Source organism: Salminus brasiliensis, chromosome 3 (genome assembly GCF_030463535.1).
Source record: "Salminus brasiliensis chromosome 3, fSalBra1.hap2, whole genome shotgun sequence".
Taxonomy (NCBI): Eukaryota; Metazoa; Chordata; class Actinopteri; order Characiformes; family Bryconidae; genus Salminus; species Salminus brasiliensis.
The window spans coordinates 48,806,266-48,824,731 of NC_132880.1; the positions used below are offsets into that span (position 1 = coordinate 48,806,266).

The window sequence follows — 18,466 nt, forward strand, 5'->3', positions numbered from 1 at the left end:
ACCATATATAATTATATATTTCCTTTTGTGTTGCAGAGATCATTCATGCTATTATTTACATGTTTGGGGCTTCAGGATTTGGCATTGTAACTTCCCTCACTCTGGCCTCAGAACTGATCTTAAAAGCAGGTAAAAAGTGCATTATCCCATGAGTAATGTAATCAGGGGTAGCATTACAGTGTACAGATAAACTTCCACATTCCAATGTTGAGCTTTCTCCAAAAGAGAAACCATAACATAGCCAGGATACATCTCTACATTCCAAAAATAAACATAAGCATTCCAATGATATGCCTTTAAATTCCATAGATGAACCTCTACATTCTAATATACCCTCACATTCCAAAGATGAATCTCCACATTCCAATGATATAACCTCACATTCCAAAGATGAACCTCCACATTCCAAGGATATAACCTCACATTCCAAAGATGAACCTCCACATTCCAATGATAAGTCTTCACATTCCAAAGATGAACGTCCACATTCTAATGATATAGCCTCACATTCCAAAGATGAACCTCCACATTCCAATGATATACCCTCACATTCCAAAGATGAACCTCCACATTCCAATGATACGTCTTCACATTCCAAAGATGAATCTCCACATTCCAATGATATAACCTCACATTCCAAAGATGAACCTCCACATTCCAAGGATATACCTCCACATTCCACAGATATACCATCACATTCTAATATACCCTCACATTCCAAAGATGAACCTCCACATTCCAATGATATAACCTCACATTCCAAAGATGAACCTCCACATTCCAATGATAAGTCTTCACATTCCAAAGATGAACGTCCACATTCTAATGATATAGCCTCACATTCCAAAGATGAACCTCCACATTCCAATGATATACCCTCACATTCCAAAGATGAACCTCCACATTCCAATGATACGTCTTCACATTCCAAAGATGAACGTCCACATTCTAATGATATACCCTCACATTCCAAAGATTAACCTCCACATTCCAATGATATGTCTTCACATTCCAAAGATGAACATCCACATTCTAATGATATAGCCTCACATTCCAAAGATTAACCTCCACATTCCAATGATATACCCTCACATTCCAAAGATGAACCTCCACATTCCAATGATATACCCTCACATTCCAAAGATGAACCTCCACATTCCAATGATATGTCTTCACATTCCAAAGATGAACGTCCACATTCTAATGATATAGCCTTTCATTCCAAAGATTAACCTCCACATTCCAATGATATGTCTTCACATTCCAAAGATGAATGTCCACATTCTAATGATATAGCCTCACATTCCAAAGATTAACCTCCACATTCCAATGATATACCCTCACATTCCAAAGATGAACCTCCACATTCCAATGATATACCCTCACATTCCAAAGATTAACCTCCACATTCCAATTATATGTCTTCACATTCGAAAGATGAACCTCCACATTCCAAGGATATACCTCCACATTTTAATGATATACCTTCACATTCCAAAGATGATACGTCTTTACATTCCAAAGATGAACCTCCACATTCCAATGATACGTCTTTACATTCCAAAGATATACCTCCACATTTTAATGATATACCTTCACATTCCAAAGATGAACCTCCACATTCCAAATATACCTACTAATTCCAGATATACCCTCACATTCCAAAGATATACTTACACATTCCAATGACACGCCTCTACATTTCAAAGATAAAACTATATTTTTTAAAGAAATATGTCCACTTTGTAAAGATATACTTACACAATTTGAACTTTACACTCCTATAAATCTAAGATAAGAAGATTCCAAAGAAATTGATGACACAATGGTAAAGGCAAATGTATGAAGGAGTCTGGAACAATAAGCACCATTAAGAAACACACAAAGATCATCTCTTACTGTCACCACCTCCTCCTTGAACTCTTTCATCAACACTTCTCCTGCACCATCTTCAACATCCCCACTTATGACCGCATCAACAACACGAAGTCCTCAAACATTGAGGCCATGCTGGTGAAGGTGCAGCTGCCCAGAGAAGGACACATGTCTAGGGTGAAGAACTATTCCCTTCCCCAGATTGCCCTCTATGGCAAGATCTCCACTGGCCACCACAACAGGGGAGGACCAAAGAGCCTTTTGAGAACGTATGTAGAGCTGGTTCTGAGGACAAAAAAAGAATAATGACACTGTAGCATCAAACCCAGAACAGATGTTGGCTTGTAATTACTGCTGCTGGGTCCACCTATCCCGCTTTAGTCTTCTTATCCAACAGTGAGCCCTCAATGTGGGCAACACCCTTCTCAAATCTCACAATGTGTTCGTGACAGTTACCCATTCCTAAGAAGATTCTCTGGTTCTGTCTGTTTTAAAGATTGAGTGGGTCTCATGACATAGTGATATCACACTTTTCTAATCAAACAAGTTACATTGATCATCATAAAAGGGTAAATGTTAATAGTTCTATGCCCAGTCTTTATACATCTGCTGCTGATACCCTGGACTCATGACCAGCCTTATTTATTCCTGTGTCACTGGACACAAACTCTTTGTGTTCTAAGCTGTGTCATCCCTTGGTTTTTGACTTGGATGTTAGAAATTGTGAATTGGCCTACATTACTGTTGCCTGCTTGTTTATTTACCCTTTTCCTTGCTTAACCTCATCATTAGACATGTACCAGTTTGGTTACAATGGTTATTTTTTAATTAAACTATAATTTGTTATTATAAAATAGTGGAATCAGTTGTAGCAGGAAATTCAGTAATATTAACAGCATTAAAAATAGATGTCATGCTGGCTAGGCGAGACAAGTGAACACTCGCAGGGACAGAGCAATGCAGGGAAACAGTCTTTAATGACAACACAAAATGACCAAACACAAACAAAACGAGGCAGCAAAGTACAGGGTCCAATAAACAGAAACAGAAAACAAACAGGTGACAACTGAAATGGGGCTTAACCTGGAAAACCACCTGAGGCTGGAAAGTAGTCCGGGAGCAAAGCAAGAGGGGACAAACCAAACGGGGGGGAGGAAGGCTAGAACGCAAAGGAACCAATGAAACTAGCAAACAAAAGCCTCACCCCAAAACCGTGCTCATCAGGCGCTGATGAACTTACTCGACTAGGGTGCAAGGGAACCGGACGCCAAATTTCCCTGGCAACCAACCGGTGAACCAGACAGTGAACTCCTGAATGTGAAACCGCTCTGATAGAGCATATACTACTTGAACTTGTAGACCTCCCTAGAAGTCTCCTGAACATGAAGCCAACCTTACAGCTTGGCATCGCAAGAGTACTTCTCGGCGCCGAGGCATCTGCGTTTGCTCCCTTTGTACTCCAGCTCTCAGGTGAAACGAATCAGAACTAAACAGAAAACATGGCGTCTTACTTCGACCGCTGTCAACATAAAAGTCCTTAGTGAGAAAACCAACGGGAGGAACAGAAAGTACGTGAACATTGAAATCAACCCAACATCGACTGAAAAGTCCCAAGGAGCCTGTGGACTGCGGCCCGAAGCCGCCCCTGGGGGGGGCTGACAGCACCTGCCAACTGGAGAGCCCTCCACGGGCGGGGGTCCGCGACTTCTTGGGGCGACCGCGAGGCCTGGGAGCCAGCTTGTCCGGACAGCGTTCATGGAACTCCTGGACCGATGCCGGGTCCAGGATGTTACTAGCCGGTTCCCAGGAGCGTTCCTCTGGACCATACCCTTCCCAGTCCAGCAGATACTGCAGTCGCCCCCCGCGCCGTCGGGAGTCCAGTACTCGCCGGACCGTGTAAACGGGAGTCCCATCCACCTCTACAGGCTCCGGCGGCGTGTCCGCCGGGGTGGCCTCGTCCAGGGGCCCAGACACCACAGGCTTGAGCTGCGACACATGAAACACAGGATGTATATGTGAGTGCGGGGGTAAACGAACCTTAACAGAAACCTCGTTGATGTGCTTGACAACCTCGAATGGACCCATGTACTTAGCTGCCAATTTGAATGACTGGAAGACGGAGGGGGCGCTGACTAGGCCATACGGCATGACCCGATACTGGTAATGCCCCCTGGTGGTCATAAACGCCGTCTTCCACTCGTCCCCCTCCCTGATCCGCACGAGATTATACGCAAGTCCAGCTTGCTAAACACTCGGGCCCCCCGCAACTGTTCGAGGGCAGACGGGACCAACGGCATGGGATAGGGGAAGCACCTGGTAATAGCGTTAAGTGCCCTGTAGTCTATACACGGCCTCAACCCCCCCCCCTTTCTTCTGAATGAAGAAAAACCCTGACGCTACGGGAGACTTAGACGGCGTACCCCTGTGCTAAGGCTTCGTCTATATAATCCTCCATCGCCCGTTCCTCCTCCCTAGTGAGGGGGTAAACTCGTGCTTTAGGTAAGACCGCTCCCTCTACTAGATCGATGGCGCAGTTGTACGGGTGGTGTGGGGGGAAGCTTAGCAGCACCGGACTTAGAGAAGACATCTACAAGGTCCTCATACTCGGACGGCAAGACAACTAGGGATTCTGGTTCAGGGCTCTCCACAGAGGTGGACCCGATGCTAAGGGGGGGCGAGATTGAGGCAGTGTGTGCGGCAATATGAGGTCCAAGATACTATCTCCCTGTCTGGCCAGGAGATGTGAGGGTTGTGTTTACTAAGCCATGGCAGACCTAGTATCAGAGCATGCTGGGACTGGTAGGTCACTAATACTGGCAACGTGATCGACCTAGACACTAGCCCCAGAATGGGCAGACTCACCGCATTAGCGCGAGGAGTCCCCTCCCCGCGCCCATCGGTGTTTGGGCGAGAAGCCATCAGGATCCTCCTCCGGCAGTCTTTGCGACGATGCCCCGCATCCCCGCAGTAGAAACACAGCCCCTCTCTGGTCCTACGACTGCGTTCCTCCGGTGCCAAGCGGCCGATACCCACCTCCATGGGCTAACTCTCCGGTGTACTTGGTGAGGCGGAGGCCGCCGTACCCGCTGAACTGGAGAGTCCTATACTCCCTGGCGCACCTTGGCTGGCCTGCTTCTTGGGCAAGGCGACCGATCCCCCAGCTCTGTGGGGTCTGCAGTGAGTAGGGCGACCTAGGAGCTGGTCCAGCCGGATCGCGAGCGCAATGAAGTCGTCCAGCTCCAACGCCTCATCCCGAAAGGCCAGCTCCCGCTGCAGACGGGGGTTCAACCCGTTACGAAACAGGGCCAAGAGGGCCGGCTGATTCCATCCGCTCCCTGCTGCCAGAGTACGGAACTCCAGGGAGTATTGAGCCGCCGACTGGGAGCCCTGCTCAATGCGCAGCAGCAGGTCGCCCTTGGTGAGTCCCTCTCGGGGGTGTAGAAACACCGCTTTAAAATGTTTAAGGTATTCCGAGAGGGATCCTTCGCTAAGCTCCGTCCAGGAGGCAGTGGCCCAATCCAGAGCCTTCCCTGCGAGCCGGGATACTATAAAGGCGATCTTCGCCTGGTCAGTGCCGGTCGGAGAGTTCTTAAAGAAGACCTCGCACTGAAGCAAGAACCCCTCGCAAAGTTCCGGATTGCCACTGCCGCTATGGGGTGTGTAGACGGGACTGGGAGAGCTAGCAGGCTCCAACGAAGTCTTTACTAGATTCATGAGCCCCTGAGCATCACCCACTAGTTGGGTGACTTGGTGCTGCTGGCCCACCTGTTGCTGCGCCAGGTGGCCAACAGTCTCTGACACGCTCAACATAGTGTGTTGCTGCTGCCCCAAGAATTGACCTTGGGCGCGAACAGCGTGATCCAAGGCGTCCATCCCCACTGTTCAGAGGGTGTCGGCCGAGAATTCTGTCGTGCTGGCTAGGCGAGACAAGTGAACACTCGCAGGGACAGAGCAATGCAGGGAAACAGTCTTTAATGTCAACACAAAATGACCAAACACAAACAAGACGAGGCAACAAAGTACAGGGTCCAATAAACAGAAACAGAAAACAAACAGGTGACAACTGAAATGGGGCTTAACCTGGAAAACCACCTGAGGCTGGAAAGTAGTCCGGGAGCAAAGCGAGAGGGGACAAACCAAATGGGGGGGAGGAAGGCTAGAACGCAAAGGAACCAATGAAACTAGCAAACAAAAGCCTCACCCCAAAACCGTGCTCATCAGGCGCTGATGAACTTACTCGACTAGGGTGCAAGGGAACCGGACGCCAAATATATACATATATATACTACTTGAACTCGTAGACCTCCCTAGAAGTCTCCTGAACATGAAGCCAACCTTACAGCTTGGCATCGCAAGAGTACTTCTCGGCGCAGAGGCATCTGCGTTTGCTCCCTTTGTACTCCAGCTCTCAGGTGAAACGAATCAGAACTAAACAGAAAACATGGCGTCTTACTTCGACCGCTGTCAACATAAAAGTCCTTAGTGAGAAAACCAACGGGAGGAACAGAAAGTACGTGAACATTGAAATCAACCCAACATCGACTGAAAAGTCCCAAGGAGCCTGTGGACCGCGGGGTCCCCCTGGGGGGGGGCGCGGCGCCGCAGGGCTGACAATAGAGAGCAACAATTAATATAGTGTGTGTGTGTGTGTGTGTGTGTGTGTGTGTGTGTGTGTGTGTAGGAACAGGAAAGCGGACTCTCCCTAAAATGCACACCATCATCCTGCCGTTTGAATGTCTCTTCGTTTTTGGTTGGCTTGCTTTACAGATCTACAGCTCCTGTAAGTACCACCTGGGCCGGGTTTTCCAAAAGACAGAGATAGGTAGAGCTTTACTGATCCTGAAGGAAACTGCAGCCTCCTATTATTAAGATTGAGATGTGTTTATTTCATGATATTTGTGTTTATTTGATGATATTTTTGCAAAGATCAGGGACATTAAAATTGCGTTAGGTTAGGGTAAAGTTTAGTAGAGTAAGGTTTTGGAAGTTAGGGAAGGCTATCAAAGTTTTGAAAAGTTTAGGAACGTTAGAGAAGTTTAGGCTATAGGCTACAGAGATTTATGGATGTTTGTAGGATAGTTATTGATATTATAGACGCTTTAATGAACACAGAAAGGTAGCTAAGTTTAGGGAAGGTCATAGACGGGTAAGGAAGGTTCTGGAAGTTTACAGATGTTCTGTGAAGGTTAGGTGATTTTAGAAAATGGTTGGAGAAGGTTTTGGAGATTTCGGGAAGGTTTAAGAAGTTTAAGGCGGCAGAATTTTAGGCCCATTTAGGGGCTACAACACTGAGGAGGGTTGAGTGAACAGTAGTGTTCATATTAATATTAATATTCATCTCTGTAACATAGTTAATGAAGGCAGAACAGATCAGAGTAACTTCATTGATGTTTGGAGCAGATTAAATGATGTTGTAATTGTAAACATGTATGATGTAAATAAATTTAAGATGAATTATGATTATGAAGTATGTTGTATCTCTTTTTTTCTACATGATTGAAGGGATGAGAATGAGAGGCAGGTAAGATCAGCTTAATCTCTGCATCTTTAACTACCTCACTAACTATATTCAGAAGCTCAGTAACGACTATGATAATAAACATGATTCCTCCTTTCAGAATAAAGAGGAATTTTGAAGATGAGGAGGAAGCAGAGGCTCAGGTACGCTGTGAGAGAAGTGGACTGATTCTATGATCAACTAAGTAGTGATAATGGGGTGTTTAGTATGGTGGTGGAGAAATGGAGGTTCTATCACATCCATTGTCGACGGTAAAGTACATTTAAATGCTGCGACACAATTTAGTACTACCCATCTGACCACATTGGTGCTGCAGTGGAAAGAGTCCAGTACTCTTATAATGCCTTGCAAACTGCCTTTTGCAATAAGAAACCAGTTTTAAAACATTAAAAAAGCACCATGTTAAGAAACTTACAGGCAAAAACTCAATGAAAAAAAAGTATTTCCCAAAATATTCATCTTTATCTATTTGGATTATGGAGATGTAATACACAGACATGCACCAGCAGCTATACCCAAACCTGTAGACTCTGTATATCACTGTGCTTTAAGATTCATTACTGGTGACCCTACAGCACACATCACTGTATGAGAAGGTTGGTTGATTATCAAGAGACACAATGGCTTATTTTTACCATTAAAGCACTTACTGGCCGTACGCCACCGTACATCACAACAACTACTACAGAAAACTCTAAAGCTCAGCTGGCTGGTGTCACTCAATCATTTTTGTGGTGCTTTGGGGTGTGTTGTGTGCAGGCTGGTGAAGGTGGTGATGAAATGGAGGTCCGGTCTCCTCTCTCCTGAGTCCTGAGGAGATCACGGGACGGAGGTGTGTATGATCTGTGTTTAATGTTTATTTAATGATGATGAATTATTATACAGCTGATGTTATTTTCTACAGGATCCACTGATGTAGAAGATCACCTTAACTCTGGACCTGCTGAACATCTCGAACTGATCAGACCTTCTCCTTTTGTTTGAATGTCAAACTGCAAATCTAACCTTCAATAACTAGAATGATATGAATAATATAAGAATAATATAAATGTTTTCATGGGCTGAGCATCAGCATTTTGGACATGGCTGTACTTTGAATGGCAGGTTCATCTTTAAAATAGTGTTCCAGTTTTATTATTATTATTTAGTGCTTTGACATTTTGACATTTAAAGTTTTGACATTTAAAATTTACATTTTTGTATTTCTTCTTAAGTTTTTAATGATTACTATCCTTTTATTTTCTGCGTTATACTTAATCTGTGTTTTGGTTTATTATTGCGTTGTTTATGCAGGGCCTTCTGGAGATGACACCTGTCTCTCATTAATTAATTATTAAATACACCACTCTATTAAAATTAAACGTGCTTGTTCTAACGCTGTTTATATAATAAACATGATCACAGATCTATAATCTTTATATACGTTGTACTGTATGGTGTGTGTGTATACAATGTGAACAAAAAAAGTGTACTTATTTGTATCATTTAAAAAAAAATAAACTGAACTAAAATCAGATCTTCTAATCTAATCTAATCTCTTAATCTAGATAAAGATTTACACAAACATTGCAGAGACATACAAGTTGCCCTCCCGCACCTGGGGCAGTCTGGCCTCCTCTTATTGTTCCTGCTCCCCAGATATGTGCCACTAATCAAACGTCCAAAAACATCAAGACTAGCAGTACCTCTCACTTTCATGAGGTGGGGGTGGGGGGGGTAAAATAGCATGATAGGATCCAATAAATGGACTCGCATCAGCAGCAAGCAGACAGCAGGGGGCAGCGCAGCACATGGGGGAGAGAAAAGAAAGGAGAAAATGAAGAAGTGTTTAGGAGTCTGAATAGACTGATGTACGGCCTGTAAAGGAAGTAGATTCTTAGAGAGACTGCAGTACTAACACCTGTGGTTGATCATGTGATAGTATTAGCCTAGCATTTAAGCCAGGGCTTTAGACTATACACCTCGGGAGGTATTGTATCCCATTCTGAAGATCTACTGAGCGTTTATTGATATTCATGTCTATTCCGTGTTCTGAACATTTTTTGACATTGGTTTTTGTCTTTGCCCTTTTAATCTTTGCTTGAGTTGTGGTTTTCTGTTTACAACCCTTGACCTGTATTGTGGATCAGGTGTTTGCCTTGACCCTTTTAGATTTATTGCTTCGTGTGATGTTTGTGCGTTGTTTGTCTGATTACGAACTTGGACTGTTAATATCCCAGTAAAGCCTCCTTTACATTTTACCCCTGCGAGCGTCTAACCCTGATTGGGTAATCCAGTAATCCAATCTTGATGTTATGAATGCATTGAAGAAGGAAGAAGTTTTTATCACAATGTTTTATCTGGATTTAGCAACAAAAAAAAAAGTCATTAAAATTGAACAAATGTTTAACAAATGTTTTTCTTTTGTTTGGCTGATAAGTAAAGCTGGGTGTCATCAGCATAGCAATGAAAGTCAATACCATGCTTAGGGGATTATGTTGTCCAGCGGCAGCAAATAAAGAGTAAATAGTAGTGGACCCAGGATTGACCCTTGAGTAACACCATTATAAAATTTTGTGTAATGAGAGAATTCATTACTTAAGTGAACACATTGGTGGCGACCTGTCAGATAAGATCGAACCCAAATGAGGACAGAGCCGGTCATATTATTTAACATTAGCCTATAATATCATATTTTCTACAATTTATTTGGTAAGCTTTGTGCTTGTTTGGTTTCTGTTTGCTGTGTTTTATTTTTCTGTATTATTATATACCTATCCAGTGAGTATGTCCGCCTCATGAAAACCACACACACACACGCACACACACACACACACGCACACACACGCACACACACACGCACACTAAAGGCCTGGACAGAAATGATGGTACCCTTAACTTCATATTTTGTTGCACAACCTTTTGAGGCAATCACTGCAATCAAACGATTCCTGTAACTGTCAATGACACTTCTGCACCTCTCAGCAAGTATTTTAGTCTACTCCTCATGAGCAAACTGCTCCAGTTGTCCCAGGTTTGAAGGGTGCCTTTTCCAGACAGCATGTTTCAGCTCCTTCCAAAGATGTTCATAGAGCTGATGTGTCTTGGCAAAAAGTTTAATTTTTGTCTCATCTGTCCATAGGACATTCTCCAAGAAGCTTTGGGGCTTGCCAACATGTAGTTTGGCAAATTCCAGTCTGGCTTTATAATGATTTGTTTTCAACAATGGTGTCCTCCTTGTTCGTCTCCCATGAAGTCCACTTTGGCTCAAACAACAACAGATGGTGCGATCTGACACTGATGTTCCTTGAGCTTGAAGTTCACCTTTAATCTCTTTAGAAGTTTTTCTGGGCTCTTTTGTTTTCATTCGTATTATCCATCTCTTTGATTTGTCATCAATTTTCCTCCTGTGGACACGGCCAGGGAGGTTGGCTACAGTCCCATGGATCTTAAGTATCTGAATAATTATAACCTTTACCTTTATCATGCTTGTCTATAATGTTCTTTCTAATATCCTGAGACAACTTTCCTTCGCTTCCTCTGGTCCATGTTGAGTGTGGTACACACCATGTCACAAAACAGCACAGTGACTCCCTGTAGCCCTTTATATAGGCACTGACTGATTACAAGACTGTAGACACCTTTTATGTTAATTAGTGGACACACCGTGATTTAACATGTCCCCTTGGTCACATGGGGCAGTGGTGGCTCAGCGGTTAGAGCACCAGGTTATCAATAACTCTGCTCCCCGGGCGCTGGAGTTGGCTGCCCATCGCTCTGTGTGTGTGTGTGTACTCACTGCCCCTAGCTCACTAGTGTGTGTGTGTGAGTGTGTGTTCGCTACCAAAGATGGGTTAAATGCGGAGGAGACATTTCGCTGTACAGTGACAAATACATGCATCGTTTTTGTCCAGGCCTGTTTAATGAGTTTACTTTTTTAAATAATTCTGTTGAAGCAATGGTTCAAAATCAAGTTTGGATTTTCATTTGTTCATTTTCATGTAATTTTTATTTATTATTACTTTTGTCAGATTCCAGTTAATTCTGTTACCATTGTGGGTTTTTCTTTCATTAACCAAGGGGTACCGACAATTTTGTCCACATGTGTGTCAGGCCCTCGTTATCGGGCCCTCCCCCAGGGTGATCACCTCAGGACTTCTGTTTCATTTACGTTCATGTATGTTTGATTTAGTGTATTGGTTCATGTTTATTTACATTCATGTGTGTTTGGTTCAGTTGTTATCGTCCATTGTTTTGTTCATAAGTTTCACCTGGGACTGGGGGGTACATAAGAAGCCTCGACACAGCCTGGATGGATCTGCTGCAGCTGGGTTGTAAGTTGGTGGGTTTTTACTTTCTAGGCCTGGATTTGCCGTCTTTGTCAGATTCAGAAGTGAAGATGACTCTGATTCAGATTGAAGGTGACTCTATAATTCAGAGTAAAGATGGGTCTTCAATTCAGAGTGGAGATGACTCTCCAATGACTGATTCAGATTGAAAATGACTCTGATTCACATTGAATGTGACTCTCTAATTCAGAGTGAAGATGAGTCTCTAATTCAGAGTGAAGATGACTCTCTAATTCAGAGTAAAGATGACTCTCTAATTCAGAGTGAAGTTGACTCTCTGATTCAGACTGAAGTTGACTCTCTGATTCAGACTGAAGTTGACTCTGGATTGTAGTAAAACAGGCTAATCTGGAGCTGTGGGGGTGAGGGCCTGGGTCAGCACTGCCACTCTCTGTTCCTGGATCTGGTGCCAAGTGTGCAGATGGTGGAGATGAGGATGAGGAAATACTTCATTTACCCAAGATGTGAACCCACTTGTTCTGTAATGCACTGTGTTCCTGTCTGCACTGTGTTGTGTTGTGTGTTGCATCATGGTCCTGGAGGAGTGCTGTTTAGGTTTACTGTGTACCTAAATATAGTTGAAATGGCAATAAAGCCTCTTGACTTCACTTCACTTGAATGCTCGAGTGAATAAAGAAATCCCCCAACTTCCTCCTGCAGGTCTTTCTGCAATAGTTTTTCCTCATACCAAACATTCAGGACACACTCAGACGGCATCAGCCGGAGAGAGGAACACACGAGCTCATATCTGTGCAGACTTTCAGCTCTTATTATTGATAGAGTTTCTTCAGTTGAGTTTATGTGTCTTAACAGTGATGTCCTGCAGGTGAAATGGAGGTGTTGCTCTTCCTGCTGATCCTGCCTGCTGGAATTAAAGGTAAGAACTTCATTAAAATAACTTTTGCCCATCAAAGTCAAGTCAAGTCAAGTCAAATTTATTTGTATAGCGCTTTTTACAACTGTTGTCGTCACAAAGCAGCTTTACATAATTATTACTTAATAAAGAACAGAGACAGAGAAGAAAGAAGAAATAACATGAAGCGTCAAAGACCCCCGTGAGCAAGCCAACGGCGACAGTGGCAAGGAAAAACTCCCTCAGAGCTGGAGGAAGAAACCTTGGGAGGAACCAAGACTCACAAGGGGGACCCATCCTCCTCTGGCCAGACTGTTTTAAACATTAATGATAAAAATTACCAAACCAGGTACAACAGAAAGTTAATAGTTGTGATATTAATAGTGTCAGACAGGCACGAGTCCATCTAGGAAAGCTTTTCATTTTGACAGTGAATAAACAAACTGTGGATGTTACGTCACTCTGTTTATTCTGGCTAACCCTTTACCGATTGTCCTACACATTATAAAGTATACACCTGTTTAATGACCATGTTAAAACCTAAATGGACTCATAACTATCTGCCACTATTAATATCACCACTACCAACTATCTGCTGTGTCTGGTTTGGTCATTTTTATCAATAATTTATTATATTAATAGTTCTGATCAGAAGAGGACGGGTCGGGTCCCTCTTGTGAGTCTTGGTTCCTCCCAAGGTTTCTTCCTCCAGCTCTGAGGGAGTTTTTCCTTGCCACTGTCGCCGTTGCATAAAAGCTACAGATGCTGTAAGGGATTTCTGCTTTGAGGACTAATGTGTTCTGATTGTCACAATTACAGTTGCAATTGAAATATTCAGCGCTCATTGCAAATCAAACTGCTGATAAGATAAGATAGCAATTGTTTGATCCAGGAAATTACTGTACCAATTGCACATGGGTACAGATATACATTATTAGAATAAATACAGCAAAGGTTACAGAAGAGCTATTAACAAAGCTTAGATTGCATTACACCAATCAAACAAGACCAATTTAAATATCTTAACATAACTAATACAACAAGTGCTTCCTCCAATTCAACACACAGTACCTGTTCTATTCAGCATGTGCTTTGTTCATCCTCCTCCAGACATACTGCTGATCTATAGACCTGAAAAGTTCCAGATTTGGGATTCTGTTCTATGAAGTGATGAATTCAAACTGGACCTTTTGGGTCTATGGATCAGCGGTATGTCTGGATGGGGGAAGAATGGCTTCCTGTAGCTGCTGCCCAGGTCATCAGATTCAGACCCCTGATTCTGACCTACAAAGCCAAGACTGGACCGGCCAGCCCCTCCGTACTTGATGGCGATGGTCAAAAGCCGATCTGCACCAAGAGCCCTTCCAGCTTCAAGTACGGTCACAGTCACCTGACTTCAACACCATAGAAATGATTGGCGAAAGGTGTTTCAGTTAAGGATGTGAAATTTAAAGTGAGCAGAGGGCCTTGCTTAAGGGCAAGGTATCCGGGTATCGAACCCACAACCCTGTCATCAATATCCCAGAGCTCTAACTGCTGAGTTAATGACAAATGTGTTCTTCTCAAGAAAGAAATGGTTAGTGTGAACCATGCCTCAAGCAATAAAAAAGACACATCATAGAGTTGCATGAAGCTGGAAAAAGCTACAGGGACCCTAATGACCTGGGTGTATACATCAATACACAGTTTAATGGTTGACCCTAAGGGTGACAGCAGGAGGCACATAGAAGACTCTACAAACTGCAGCTCGAACCTTAGTTCATGTGTCTACCATAGAAAATACTGAACAAGTATGGTGGACATGGAAGAACACCATGCTATGTTTGGAGGAAATCATCTCAACTGTGAAGAATAGTGGAGGGAGCATCATGACTTGGGTCTGTGTTGCTGCCTCAAGGCCTGGACACCTTTTGATCATTGAATTCAAAGGTGAATCAAAGCATTTTCTAGGAGAAGATATGGGTCACAAGCTCAATCTGAAGAGACGTTGGCTGATGCAACAAGATAAAGACCCAAAGCACAGAAATAAATCAACTAAATAATGGTTGAAAAACAGAAGATTTGTGTTTAGAAATGGCCAATTCATTACCCTAATGAGATGCACGAACCTAAAGATGGTCAGAAAATGTTTGAAGGAGGTGATTTGCTGTCTATAATTGTGATTAGATAATGATCAGACCACATTTAATTAGTAATCAATGTAGAAATCCAGATTCCGTTATCTTGATGATGAGTTTATGTGCTGAAGCTGGTTTTCTGATTTTGATCCAGGTCTTCAGGTTGAAGGCCACTCCAGTCCTTTTGTGGTCCAGCTGGGGGGCGCTGTGGTTCTGCCGTGTTCTTCTCAGAACCCCCTGCCTCTGGAAGGTCTCAGAGTGGAATGGAGATCAGACTCAGGATCCGTAGTGAACGTTTTCCAGCAGAACGTAATCAGACCAGAGCTGCAGAGTCCGGCCTTCAGGGGCAGATCGAACTTCTTCCCAGATCAGATATCGAGAGGGAACTTCTCCATCTTGCTCAGCAACATCACTAGAGAAGATGCTGGAGTTTACAGGTGTCAGGTTTACACAGATCAGGACTCCAGTGAGACTACAGTGGAGATTAAAGACGTTGGTGGGTAAATTTTCTCTTTATCTGGAAACCTAGACTTCTTTGTCATTCTGACCATATTAAAGGAAATATGTACAACATAACTCCCTTCGCTAACAGGGCTGCATGGCAGTTTTCCAACATGATAACAACCCCAAACACACCTCCAAGTTGATAACTGCCTTGCTGAGGAAACTGAAGGTAAAGGTGATGGACTGGCCAAGTATTCTCCAGTTGAGAATCTGTGGGGCGTCCTCAAGCGGAAGGTGGGGGAGCGCAAGGTGTCTAACATCAACCAGCTTCTGATTAACTCCATGCCCAAAAGGGTTAAGGCAGTGCTAGATAATAATAGTGGTCCCATATTGACAATATTGGCAGATTGTACATGTTCACTGTAAGGTGTACTCACTTGTGTTGCCAGCTAATTAGGGTAGCAGTAAATGACTCTACTAAGTTGTGTGAATGGTAATCATGTGGTTATAATGCACAGTCTTAGAATTTGATTGATTTACATTGATTAACCCCTCAAAATCTAAACTCATGAAACTCTTTGGAACATTTTAAGGAGAGAACTGTTAAACTTAGTGACTATAAAAGGACTGTTTGGTCAAGGAAGATCCCCCATAGCTGATAACAGAAGAATTTTCAACGTAATGAAGAACAATCCTGACACACCTGTCCAACGAGCCAGAAACTCTCTCCAGGAGTCAGGTCTAGATTTGTCAGTGACATGTGCAGAAATACAGAGACCACATTGCGAAATCCAAAGCACTAGTGCACCACAAAAGCAGGACAGACAGTTCACTAAAAAGTACTTTAATAACTAGAATTCTAAAAAAGATTTGGTGGACAGATACAGATACACCAATATTTTGGCAAGAGCTAGTTGTGGAGGTGAAAAGGACCTGCCTAAGATCCATTTTACATTTACATTTCTGGCGCTTTAGCAGACTCTCAACCAGAGCCTAGTTAAATGAGAAAATATGCCCCTTTCTAACCTTTCTAACCTCATATGGTTTCAACTTAGCAACTGGTCATCTTACTCCTTTGTCTCACCTTTTGTTACCCTTCGTCTGTCGGCCTGAAGTGGTCACTCTCTTTCTTTCTATATGGTAATTCAAATAACCCTCAAAATGTGACAAGAATCAAGTGGTCCTAATGATGACCATTGTTGTGTGATGACCATCAACCCCCCTCAACTTCACCCCCTCCTACTCCTCCTTAAACTCCCCTTTTTCACCCTCGCCTTTATCCCTCACATACCCCTCCTTAAATTCTTCTTTTTCATCATCCTTTCCCCTCCCACAGTTCCCAATGTATATAAGGTCCTTAAAATATCTCTGACTAGACTGGATTGGTTTAGACTGGGTTTGTTAAGACTGGAATCGATCAGACTGGATTGGTTTAGACTAGACGTGGTCGGACTAGACTAAACTGACCGTGATCAACTAAGCTGTGATTTTCTGTCTGCACATGAATAAACTCCAACGCTAAAGATCCAGTCTCCTGACTCCTGAATCTGCCTCCTATATGCCGGATTTCTAACAGTTATTAACTGAAGATATCCAAACCTTGACAGAAGCTTAAAATCGATACACCCCAAATTCAAGATGCTTTTGAGCTCTGACACTGCTAGAAAAGTCACACAAAGACCATAATGCACAAATTACTACTTAGAGATTATAGACTAAACTATGCAAACTATGTAAAGAAGATCAAAAACACAGTAATAATAATAATCAGTGCTTATTAACTGCTCTCAGAAGAGGTGATCTTAAGTTGACGTTCTCATAGGAGAAGGTTTCATGTGATGAAATGAACCAATCACGTAACCCCACACACAGCACTGGGAGCAGATAGCTTCTATACGTGCAAACCTATTTCAGGAGGTACTCTGGATGGGTTTGAAAACACTTTTCACTTTTCACTGGACCTAATGTATCAAACTTTCTGAGCAAGCGATCCCGCGTCTGGAAAAATGCCAATGTGAAAACACCCTAAGATTTTTGCTGATATGGACCCCACATGTGATCAGTGGAGGCAGACCCCAGCACATGTTTCCTGAATGTCCAAAACTTTTTGGCAACCTATGATTGAGATATTTTCGTACACTTAACAAAGCAATGTGCTGCCCCTCTCTAAGTGGGTGGGAATTCAATATTGTTTTTGCTTTTTTACTTCTATTACTTCTATTATTTATATTTATATTATTTATATTGTGTATATAGTAGTAATTTAGCTACATTTATGCATCTGAGTGTCTTGCTATCACTTTCTGTTGTAACACTGAGAAATTCCTCACTGTGGGACTAATAAAGGACTATCGTATCTTATCTTAAATCAATATGCTGGTCTTTTGATATTGCTAAAATGGAAAGGCACAATTCCACTGATATACACTCATTGTATCTAGGGTCAACTACAACATTTAATACTAACTGATATTGTCTTTCTTATGATTTTTTAAGGATATGGAAGCTGACAGCATGGCTTGTATCTGAGGAGTAGGGCTTTTCAGAGCTGTCTAGTTTCTGTTATAATATGAAAAACGCAATAAAGTCATGTCTGTTTCTGGATTTGTTTCAGAGCGTTTCATGGTAACGGGTACACACCATGCTATCATCACCTCTGTAGGTGAGGAGGTGATACTGAACTGCTCTGTAGACTCTCATATACCCGTCCATCAACTGGAGGAAGTGACCTGGACGAAACACCCCGACATCCTTGTTCTGCTCTTCCAAGATAACGAGACCCTCTCAGAATCTTCTCATGAACGTTATCAAGGAAGAGCCGAGTTCTTCATCTCAGAAATCCCTGGAGGAAACTTCTCACTGAGGCTGAAGGACGTTAGGCTGGAAGATAAAGGAGAATTCATCTGTAAGGTTCATGCTGCAGACCTTTCAGCTCAAACCACTGTGATCATCCAGCAAATAGGTACCATTAAGAACTCACTGTGAAATCTTATTCATGAATTGTTCAAAATGAAACCAGATAAACATGAGTGTGAACATGTTTTCATTATTACTGTCTGTTGATCTGCTGCTGTTTTGTCCTGCAGGTCTCTCCTCTCTCCAGAAATTCATCCTGGTGCTGTGTTTCATTTCATTTGCACTGGCACTTGGACTTGGAGTTCCTGTTTTTATCTTTTTGCAGAAGGAAGGTACAGTTGAGTGAGCAGTAGTAAGCAGGTACATTTAAAAATGGCACTAAAATATGAAATAATAATATTCATTATTGTCTCCTCCTCAGCTACAACCAGACGAGTCCTGGTCATGTATATTCTGGCGGCCTTTTGTCCGAACA

General features: G+C 42.9%; 1 protein-coding gene and 1 long non-coding RNA gene across 2 annotated transcripts; both read left to right on the forward strand.

Annotated features, from left to right (window-relative positions):
- Positions 1-42: 42 nt before the first annotated feature.
- LOC140551503 (uncharacterized) lies at positions 43-8,541 on the forward strand. Its single transcript, XR_011979261.1, has 6 exons — positions 43-129; positions 6,557-6,655; positions 7,378-7,396; positions 7,494-7,536; positions 8,153-8,225; positions 8,298-8,541. It is a non-coding gene; the product is annotated as an uncharacterized lncRNA (long non-coding RNA).
- A 3,908-nt stretch (positions 8,542-12,449) lies between these two features.
- On the forward strand, positions 12,450-18,453 carry LOC140551102 (butyrophilin-like protein 9; the record flags this gene model as incomplete). The annotated part of the gene is made up of 5 exons (XM_072674471.1): positions 12,450-12,598; positions 14,846-15,187; positions 17,750-18,097; positions 18,222-18,323; positions 18,413-18,453. Coding segments are annotated over exons 1-5 (879 nt in total), but the record flags the coding sequence as incomplete, so codon positions are not given.
- Positions 18,454-18,466: the final 13 nt, after the last annotated feature.